At 51.9% G+C, this 10,765-nt stretch overlaps 1 protein-coding gene across 1 annotated transcript; it reads left to right on the forward strand.

Annotated features, from left to right (window-relative positions):
- Positions 1-363: 363 nt before the first annotated feature.
- On the forward strand, positions 364-9,398 carry LOC123358216 (P-selectin-like). The gene is made up of 4 exons (XM_045000881.1): positions 364-811; positions 2,283-2,390; positions 4,291-4,611; positions 8,875-9,398. The coding sequence occupies exons 1-4, from the start codon at positions 436-438 to the stop codon at positions 8,898-8,900; spliced, it is 831 nt and encodes a 276-aa protein (XP_044856816.1). The 5' UTR covers positions 364-435; the 3' UTR covers positions 8,901-9,398.
- Positions 9,399-10,765: the final 1,367 nt, after the last annotated feature.

The raw sequence follows: 10,765 nt of genomic DNA on the forward strand, positions 1-10,765 counted from the left end.
CTGTCTTCAGAGCAGGGTTTGTATCGTGTGCAGTAAATAAGGCTGGGGGGGGGAGGGGCGGTCACACATTGACCAGTGAGGAGAAAACACACAGTTGAATAGCTCCTCATTCAGTGAGCACCGTCCATCCTCCGCACCGAGTGAGGCAGAGGACCCATGGGAAAATAGTACATTCTCATGCCATTAAAGACCACGCCATCGTGCACACGCACAAGGGGGCTGAACTCAGTTACATGGGCAACCGTAATTGTGGCATTTCCTAACGTTTGAGCGCTTGACTTTTCAACCTAAATAATGTTCTTTTACTGCAGTTCTTTTGTGTGTGATATAAGATCCCGTCTGGTGTCACCCATCGAGAGTCAGCCCATAGCTCTGTCACTGACTGTCACACAAGTTTGCCTGTTTTTACCCTTTCCAACAGTGCTCGTGACTCAGATGGAAGTGGGAGCCTGGACCTACCATTATGGTGCCAAATCTGATTACTCCTGGGAGCTGGCCAGAAACTTTTGCAGGTCATTCTGCACCGACCTCGTAGCAATCCAGAACCAGGGGGAAATTGCTTATCTCAACAGTGTCTTACCCCACTATAAAACATACTACTGGATTGGGCTACGAAAGATCAAAAATGTCTGGACGTGGGTTGGTACCAACAAGGCCCTGACGAAGGAGGCTGAGAACTGGGCTAACAGGGAACCCAACAATAAAGGGAGGAACCAAGACTGTGTGGAGATTTACATAAAGAGGGACCGTGATGCTGGAAGATGGAACGATGAGCACTGCCAAAAGAAAAAGAGGGCTCTGTGTTACCAAGGTAACCACCCCACCACTGCCATTCTCTGTGGAAGTGTGGGTCTGTCTAACACGTGTAGGGCTGGGGAGAGTTGCTGGATTGACAGCCCTGGAGAAGTAAGTCCCTAATTGTCCATAGAAGAGTGTCGATGGGCTGGCCGCCTCCCATGCCGCCTCGTGGTCTGAGGTTGCTCCGCAAGCCACTCTCGCCTCTCCCGGCTGGAGTCTTTCCTTACTGCCTGGAGTCTGTTCTCCCTGGCTCTCAGCCTTCTTCAGCCCTCTGGCTCGGGCTTCCTTCCAGGCCCAAACCCTGCTGGCCGGTGAAGGGTTTCCTGCAGAAGCCTCCTGGCTTGTGTCTCCCTGAGCATCCCCCTTCTCTGACGCTTCCTGCCCCTTGTCCAGGGACATCAGCTGACCCCTGCTCAGCTGTGCCTACCTGCTAACTAGGGCTGGCTGGCCCCAGACCGCTAGCCCTTAAAGGGCCAGACGCTCGGTTACAAAGAGGTACGGTCTGCGCAGAGGAACTTCACCCACCCACCCAGCTAGAGAACCTCAACCCTGATCTGCAGGGTCAGTCCCACCGAGTCCTGACTTCTCTACGGAGACAGTCACCAAGGGCCTGGTTAGTGCTAGCTGGTGTTAGGCATTAGGGATATTGTCCCGTGGCTGGCAGCTCAGGCCTGCACCTGCCTTGCATGTTAGCCATTGGGTGCAACACCTGTGCCTGGGAGCACTCACTGCTCTCTGTGCCTCGCTGGCTCCTTTGGCTGGGGAGTTAAAGTCCTGCCTTCCACGTTCTCCCTCACAAATGGGCCGTGCAGACCGGAGCTGAACCTGGGCTCTGAATGAGTCTTGCTTTGATCCCTACGTTCGTCTCATCACAAAGTCCCGTTGTAAATTGACATGCCAGGTGCTTGGCCACAGGCGCACCTGTTCTGAGCCTTTGGGAGATGCAGTGGAGTCTCTTTGCGAAAGAGTTACTACCCTCCTCGGAGTGCAATCAGTGCGGGGGGGGGGCAGGGAGGTCAAACCACAACCTGATAGCCAAACGTGGCACGTGCTGCCCTCTGATCAATGCCTGGGTGTGTCCCCTGCAGGCCCAGCATGCAACGCTCCATCTCAATCCAGAGGGCAGCCAACCCGTCCAGCTCAGCGCTGTCCACGGGCAGCGCCTCTGGGAGCAAGAGCCGTGTGACAATCTGTGCAAAGCAGCCACTGCCTCCAAGCTTCCGGCAAGGTGCCAATGCCACCTGGCTGGGCCAAGCTTGGGTGCCCTGGCTGGTATCTAGCCCCCCCCCCCAAGTGCTCTTGCAGGGCCTGAGCCAAGGCCTTTGAGAGCAGGGTTTTCCCCCAGGACTTTACCAGGCTGTGAGAGAATCCCGCAGTGAAGAAATGCAGCAGGGATGGAGTGCAGGGTCCGAGCAGTGGGGCGGGTTCTGACTGGGCTCTAAGGAGCTGTTAGGGTGGATCCTAACCCAGCTGTATCTCTGCAGCGTCTTGCCAGCGTTCCTCCTGCAGCCAGCGCGGCGAGTGCGTGGAGACCATCGGGAACTACACCTGTGATTGCTACCCTGGCTTCTACGGGCCGGAGTGTGAACACGGTGAGGGCAGTCGAACAGGGACACTGGGGGGGAGCCCCGCCGCAGGGCCTGCTACAGTCACTGCATTTACTTTCTGGAGGGTCTCCCCAGAGACGTCCTCTGGGGCGACGGCCTGGGCACCCCTCAGTGCTGCTCCTCGATTCACCAAAGAGGGGGGCCAGCCCAGCCCGAGGAGGGGCCTTTGCCGTGGCTCCCTGGCCAAGGAGGCAGAGTGGGGTGGGGGTGTAGCCTCCCAAGCGCCCGCCCGCCCTGCGGCTCTAGCACGCCCGCCCCAGCCCAGCCCAGGCAGTTTGCCTCCCTTAGGGGTAAGGCTGCCCCCCATCCCCTGTCAGCTGGAGCTGCCCAAGCAGCACAGACAGTCGCCTCTCCCTTAGGGCTGAGCAGGGTGCTTGACAAAACATGGGCATCCCTCTAGTTTAGCCCCTGAAGCGTCTAAGCCAAACCCACAACGGGTTGAGCAGAGTCAGGATGAAGTTGTTGGCTCAGTAATAGGTTATTATTTTAGCGTTTGCTTTGCAATAGCGCTTAGAGGCCTCAACCACCGTGTCGGGCCGACTGTGCTAGGCCCTGTACAATAGAGCTGGTGGTTTCAGCTTGTGAGACGTTTCTTTATTTCAGAACTGGCTTCATTCCAAACCCAGACGGACAAGGACTGCACCAGGACCAGGGACCCGAGGGCTTCCAGAGTCCCAGAGGCCAGTTACCAGCTGCCTGTGCAGGAGCAGAGCAGCCTGGGGAGTCACTGTCCCAGGCCTCTAGGAGCCCTGGGATCTCCAGCCCGGGGCAGTCTGCATGGCGGAGTGACCCCAGAGCTGCACCCCTGGGAGCTGGTCCTGGATCTTCCAGGCTTTCAGCTCCATGGCAGGGACACTGGAAGCGCCGGGAGCCCTGGCTCGGACAGGGAGCCTAGCAGACAGCAAGAGCCCCTAGAGACCTGGCTCTGCCCCAAGACTCGACTCCCGACTCCCCGAGCTGGGGCTCCTGGGACATAAGAACATAAGAACGGCCGCACTGGGTCAGACCAAGGGTCCAGCTAGCCCAGTATCCTGTCTTCTGACAGTGGCCAATGCCAGGTGCTCCAGAGGGAATGAACAGAACAGGCAATCATCCAGTGATCCATCCCAAGTCACCCATTCCCAGCTTCTGGCATCCCCATCCCCGCCCATCCTGGCTAATAGCCATTGATGGACCCATCCTCCAGGCACTTATCTAGTTCTTTTTTTAACCCTGTGGCTCTTGGAACACCAGCAGAAACCTGTGTGTGTTTTGATGAAAGTGGAGTCAAATCTGTAGTTGATTTGGTGAATCAGTTCTCTTCAGCACATTGGCATTTTCAGTCTAAGCTAAGTTTTGCAATCAGCTCTACTGTACATGGACATAGTGACAGAGCCCTGGTGCCAAAGAATTTACACTCTAAACAGACAAGACAGACAAAAGCGGGGAGAACAGGCAGAATTGGCCACCCTCTCTGTTGCCCTGCATTGGGCTGGTGGAGGGAAATAGGTCTCAGGAAGATTTTGAATGTGAGGAATTTGGCAGGGGTGTCAGGTGTACAGAAGGTTCGGGTAAGAAGTCACATTGTTGGAGGGTTTTTTTTGCCTTCCTCTGCAGCATGGGTCACAGGTCACTTGTTGGAGGATTCTCTGCACCTTGAGGTCTTTAAACCACAATTTGAGGACTTCAGATATAGGTCAGTGGCTTGTTACAGGAGTGGGTGGGTGTGATTCTGTGGGCTGGGTTGTGCAGGAGGTCAGACTAGAGACAGACAATCATAATGGTCCCTTCTGACCTTAAAGTCTATGAGACTGGAGAGATTCATTTTGTACATCTGCCCTAGTCTGGTGGCACATGGAACTGTTTCTCAATGAAGGTGCCATCATCTGTGTTTCTCATTCTGCAGAAATTACCGACCTGATGGTGAATCAAACCCCAGCCAGTGTCAGTGATTTGGAAGGCTCAGAACTTACCATGAATTGTACATTCAAGACAGTCAATAACCACAGCCCCATGTATGTGCGATGGTATAACTATGGGACCGAGGGACTAAAGCAAGAGCTGGTGAATGAGAGTGAGGTGATCACAATGCTGCATTTGGACAATGGGTTTGCCTCTCTCACTTTGAAGAATGCGAATTCATCTAATACAGGAACCTACGTGTGTGAGGTGGGGATCACAGCAAGGAACCTGTCTGTGTCAGGAGCTGGAACCCAGGTGACCATCAGTAAGTGTCAGCAGCCTCATACGTGCTTCCTACTATGAGATCCAGATACTATCAGCTTCCTACAGAGCGATGAGCTGAGAGCAGTGCTTAGTCTGTGCCAGGGCTTGGCAATCCATAGCCCCGGCACTCCTGGGCTTGCTGCATCAGTTATGAATGTAAAAAAAACCTGCTTGAGCCCTGGCAGCTCTTTCACTACAGATTAAGCACTGCCTGAGAGACAGAACCAGAGACAATCACTGGCAAGGATTCCTGTAAGCTGCTCTACGTTATGCCCAGCCCCCAAAGACTGGGCAGGGCAGAGCATAAGGCATCTGGAGCCACACTCAGTGCACCGGAGAATCTGTTCCTCTTTTCTACATCGGCTCTTTTACTGCCCCTGATCATCATAGTATCTGAGGCCCAGATTTGCAAAGGTATTTCACCATTGCTCCACTCAGCACTGGCAGGCCTATGTGACTTAGGAGCCTCTCTCATTGGCAGTCAGTGGGGCACTAAATCACTTTTGAAAATGAAATGTAGGCTGCTAAGTCAGATAGACTTTGCTCCACTCAGCACTGCAATGTGTAAATACCTTTAAAAATCTGGGCTTGAACAGCTTCCAGCCATGCACCAAGCCATGTGACTAACACTTACCAGGTGTGGTCCATTCTCTCTCTCATCCTCTCCCAAGAGGGGGAAGTGTGTGTGCAGTGGAGCATTTAGAGGGTTTTTTAATGCATTTAACTGACACACACAGCTGAACCGGATGCTTGTGTAAATACAGATGTTCAGCAGTTGTCAACAGAATTACTGTTTTGAGGAGGAGGTGAAGGTTCTCGTTAGTGCTGCAATCTGGTGCCAGTTCCAAGCATGAGAAAGCAGTGTGGCATCTCAACACTGCTGTGTGCTGACTGGGGTAAATGCTGATTTTGTAATGGCGACCACTGGCAAGAAGCTTTAGGCAATTTGTACATTCAGAATCCTCCTGTTATTCTATTGTTATGTTAAGAGATACAAACCTTGTAGGGTTTCTGGTTTCCTTCCTCCCCTACTGAGCCAGTCCCTGCCCAGTTACAGATCCATCCCCCTAGGCTAGGTATGGAGTCCCGTTTATCCTGTGGATTGGCAGGTGCAGGGTTAATGAAGCCATTTTCCCTTGGGATGAGGGGAATTGGGAGAGGTTTTGTGAGTCTAGGGTGGAACCCATAGATGGGGTCAGTTAGGGGAGTGCTGCTCTCGGTAAGGGATACAGAGGGACCTAGACAAATTAGAGGATTGGGCCAAAAGAAATATGATGAGGTTCAACAAGGACAAGTGCAGAGTCCTGCACTTAGGACGGAAGAATCCCATGCACTGCTACAGACTAGGGACCGAATGGCTGGGTAGCAGTTCTGCAGAAAAGGACCTAGGGGTTACGGTGGACGAAAAGCTGAATATGAGTCAACAGTGTGCCCTTGTTGCCAAGAAGGCTAATGGCATTTTGGGTTGTATAAGTAGGGGCATTTCCAGCAGATCAAGGGATGTGATCATCCCCCTCTACTCAGCACTGGTGAGGCCTCATTTGGAGTACTGTGTCCAGTTTTGGGCCCCACACTACAAGAAGGATGTGGATAAATTGGAGAGAGTCCAGCGGAGGGCAACAAAAATGATTAGGGGGCTGGAGCACATGACTTATGAGGAGCGGCTGAGGGAACTGGGATTGTTTAGTCTGCAGAAGAGAAGAATGAGGGGGGATTTGATAGCTGCTTTCAACTACCTGAAAGGGGGTTCCAAAGAGGATGGATCTAGACTGTTCTCAGTGGTAGAAGATGACAGAACAAGGAGTAATGGTCTCAAGTTGCAGAGGGGGAGGTTTAGGTTGGATATTAGGAAAAACTTTTTCACTAGTAGGGTGGTGAAGAACTGGAATGGGTTACCTAGGGAGGTAGTGGAATCTCCTTCCTTAGAGGTTTTTAAGGTCAGGCTTGACAAAGCCCTGGCTGGGATGATTTAGTTGGGTTTGGTCCTGCTTTGAGCAGGGGGTTGGACTAGATGACCTCCTGAGGTCCCTTCCAACCCTGAGATTCTATGATTCTATGATTCTATAAGGGCTCTGGCCAGGTCTCTAGTGTCTTGCTCTGCTAGCGATTCCCTACTCCTGTGGCAGAGTCAGCGGGCTGGCTGGCCTCATGGGAAGGTTCCCCTAGGTAGAGGTCTGAACCCAGCCCGATGACCCTACAGGTCCCAGCAGCTGGCATAGGAAGAGGAACCTGCTGGGAAAAAGGGAGGCCAAGGAAACTGCCTGTGACACAGAAGCGGATGGGAAATTAAGGGAGGGGGAGAGAAATAGCTTTTACATCCTTAAACTCTCTCTGCCATCCCTTTATTTATCCATCAGCCTCTGTCCTTCCTTTAGAGGCAAATCTGCCCCTCTCTCTGTCCCTGCATCCCACAGTGACAGGTTTTTCTTGATTTCAGATAAAGGGAGTGTGATGGGTTGGGTCACAGAAACTCCCTCAAGACTGTCACTAGATGTGCTGGGATACCACTGAGAAGAACCCCCCCACCCCCGCCAGAAAAGGCTCCTCTCCACTCCCATCTTGCTGAGCTGGACGCACCAGTTGGCTCCAGCACAGACCAAGAGGTTGGGCCACGACCCCCCTGCAGTTCACAGAAACTAAGATTCACTTAGCCCAGGGGTTCTCAGTAAACAGGGACTTTCCCAGCACCCAGTATTCAATCTTTCTGGGAGCCTAAACCCCGAGTACATCTGTCTTACTCTGTATAAAGCTTATACAGGGTAAACTCATACATTGCCTGCCCTCTATAACACTGATATAGACATAGGCACAGCTGTTTGCTCCCCCAGTATTAATTACTTACTCTGGGTTAATTAATAAACAAAAGTGATTTTATTAAGTATAACAAGTAGGATTTAAGTGGTTTCAAGCAATAACAGACAGAACAAAGTATGTCACCAAGTAAAATAAAGCAAAACACGCAAGTCTCAGCCTAATACAGTAGGAAACTGAATACAGGTAAATCTCACCCTCAGAGATGTCCCAATAAGCTTCTTTCACAGACTAGACTCCTTCCTAGTCTGGGCCCAATACCTTTCAAACCAACACCGTGGCTTATGGCCTGGGTCCAGCAATCACTCACACCCCCGCAGTTACAGTCCTTTGTTCCAGTTTCTTTCAGGCATCTCTTTGGCGCGGAGAGGCCATCTCTTGAGTCAGCTGAAATCCAAATGGAAGGGCTTCCAGGGCCTTTTATATTATCTCTCTTGTGGGCGAAAACCCCTTTGTTCTCCTGTGCAAAATCACAGCATCAAGACCGAGTTTGTAGCCACCTGGTCAAGTCACATGTCCATGAATGATTCCGCTTTTTGCAGGCTGACACCATTGTTTACATCATACTTTGAACATTCCCAGGAAAGCTCAGATGTGGATTGGTGTCTCCCAAAGTCCATTGTCAGTTAAGTCTTTCTTGACTGGGCACTCACTCAGAATAGTTCTTTCTCAAGAAGCTGATCAAATGCTTCACTGATGCTACTTAGAAGAAAACACATGGAGATACAAGTACATAGCCAATATTCATAACTTCAAATACAAAAATGATACACACATACAGACAGCATAATCATAACCAGTAAGTTACAGCCTTCTTATGTACAAGATTTGGTGCAACTATAGAACCTTGGTAGCAACAATGATCTATACGGACACAGTTCTTGTCAATAATGTCACAGGGAGCAATGCCTCCCATGTTGTTTTTGTCATCCAGATGGTTCCCTGGGCCCTTGTTATAATCTTGGCTGTGATTATTATTACAGAGTGCGTGATTTCAGAAAAGAGGGATGAGTGAAATGTCTGCAATGCAGTCACTGTGCAGAGTCAGCCACAGAGCGTTAGTTACACACGAGGTCCTTCTGCCTTTTCTTTCTGGGCAACGTCCCGGTCCCAGTGCATTGAAATCTAAAAGCTGTTTCAGACCTGGCTGGGACTGTTGTTCTTGGCCTGTCTGTTCTAGTTTGTGTCGAATATTAAATCACTGTATCTCAGAATTAGAAGCACAGAGTTTAGGTCTCTGTCTTGTAAATGTTCCTGAAGGTCTTTACCTCTCAGGTCTCTCTTTCACAGCACTGATGATCGTTTCCTATCGCTGCGTGTGTCCAACGTGCCCTGTTTATTGCTGGCCGGCTGGCATGCACGGAGCTAGTGCAACCACTTGGGAAAATGTGATGCGTGTCCCGCAGGCATATTCTTTAGGTTCTAACTTACCAAGTCTGATTTTTTTCCACAGCTCCTGTCAATCGGACAATATGGTGATCCGCTGTTATAGTGTACACCTGGAGATGGAGCTCTCAGACACCTGTTACCCCGGCATTCCCCACAAACACCGTGCTGACCATCTTGCCTGCTAGATTCTGTACCTGCAAATAAACCTTGAACTGAATGGAAGGGAGGGGAGGGGATACTGGATAACTGGAAGGGAGGTCACGGGTGTTCAGAATAAAAAGACTCCTCTCTGACACCCTTCTTTGAGGCAGCAGAACCTGGTGATCGGTGGTGGCTTAGGCAGTCTCAGTGGCATCTGAGCCATAGGAAAATATGAGATGAACATTTATGTTACCTAAAGAGTCCCCATTGTGCTACCTAGCAATCACTTTAGAGCAGGGGAGTGGAAATTATGGTCTGTGGGCCAGATCTGGACCGCGGGATTGCCAGCCTGATCGCACAGCAGCGCTAAGGCAGGCTTTCTACATGCCCTGGCCCTGCACCGCTCCCGGAAGCAGCTGGCACCACTTTGCTGCAGCCCGTGGGGGGTGGGGGGCAGAGGGCTCCATGCGCTGCCCTCACCTGCGGACACCGCCCCCCCCTGCAGCTCCCAGTGACTGGGACGGGGAACCATGGCCAATGGGAGCTTCGTGGGTCATACCCACAGGTGAGGGCAGCGCGTGGCGGAGTCGCCTGCCCCACCCCACCCCCAGGAGCCGCTGCCGGACATGCTGGCTGCTTCTGGGAGCAGCACGGGGCCAGGGCAGGCAGGGAGCTTTAGCCCCGATGCGCACTGCTGCCACCCAGGAGCCACTCGGGCCAGAGCCCACACCCCAAACCCTCCTGCACTCTGCAACCCAGCCCCCGGCTTTGAGCCCCCTCCTGAACCCCAATCCCCTCCTGCACACCGCACCCCCTCCTGCACACCGCACCCCCTCCTGCACCCAACCCCCCTGCTCTGTGTCCCCCCTGCACCCCTCCTACACTCCAACCCCTTTCCCTGAGCCCCTTCCTGCAAACCACACCCGCACTCCCTCCCGTCCCCCAGCCCCATGCTCCAGCCCTACCTTCGTGGCCCTGCAATTTCCCCACCTAGCTGTGGCCCTCGCCTGCCCCTGCTTTAGCAGCTCATGGAACCCTTGGAGTGAAGATGCTCAGAACAGGGGCCAAAAACTCTCTTCCCTATAATTGGTTCAGCTGCTTGTCGGTCAAAGAGGAAATGGAAACATCTGCTGGGAATTGCTGTTCCGTGGGTTCAGACGGCCCCTTGCTGAAGTCAACTAGTGTACAGTTAAGCACATGCTTAAGGGTTTGCAGGATTGAAGCCTCTATAAAGGACCATGTTTTTATAACTGGCTTTTCTTTTAATTGTTTTACACATGCTGCTCTCTAATGGTTAGATTGTCTTACACCCGAGGCTAAGGCTATGCACTTACCAAGTGTTTTAATACAATTCTCATAACACTGGCTATTCTTGATGTCCCTATAAATACCTGCATCCGATGAAGTAGGCTGTAGCCCACGAAAGCTTATGCTCAAATAAATTTGTTTATCTCTAAGGAGCCACAAGTACCCCTGTTCTTTTTGCGGATACAGACTAACACGGCTGCTACTCTGAAACCTATAAATATGCACTCCTTTTTTGACTCTTCCTATGCTCTTGCCTGCACTGATTGAGTGGAGGTAATCCTGATTGGGTGGAGGTAATCCTCACAGAGAGGAGGAGGGTATAAATAAGACAATGGCTTCCCTAGATCCAGTCCTCCCCATCTCAACACATGGTGGCAAGAGTGTGTGAAAGACAAAGAACCAACACTGAAGTGTAAGTGTGTGTGTGTGGGCGGGGGGGGGTGTAGAGGGGTGCGGGATGGGAGATCTTGGCCAGAAAGCCATCCGCAGGGAAACTGCCCTGGCAT

Source organism: Mauremys mutica, unplaced genomic scaffold, assembly GCF_020497125.1.
Source record: "Mauremys mutica isolate MM-2020 ecotype Southern unplaced genomic scaffold, ASM2049712v1 Super-Scaffold_100016:::fragment_2:::debris, whole genome shotgun sequence".
Classification (NCBI taxonomy): domain Eukaryota; kingdom Metazoa; phylum Chordata; order Testudines; family Geoemydidae; genus Mauremys; species Mauremys mutica.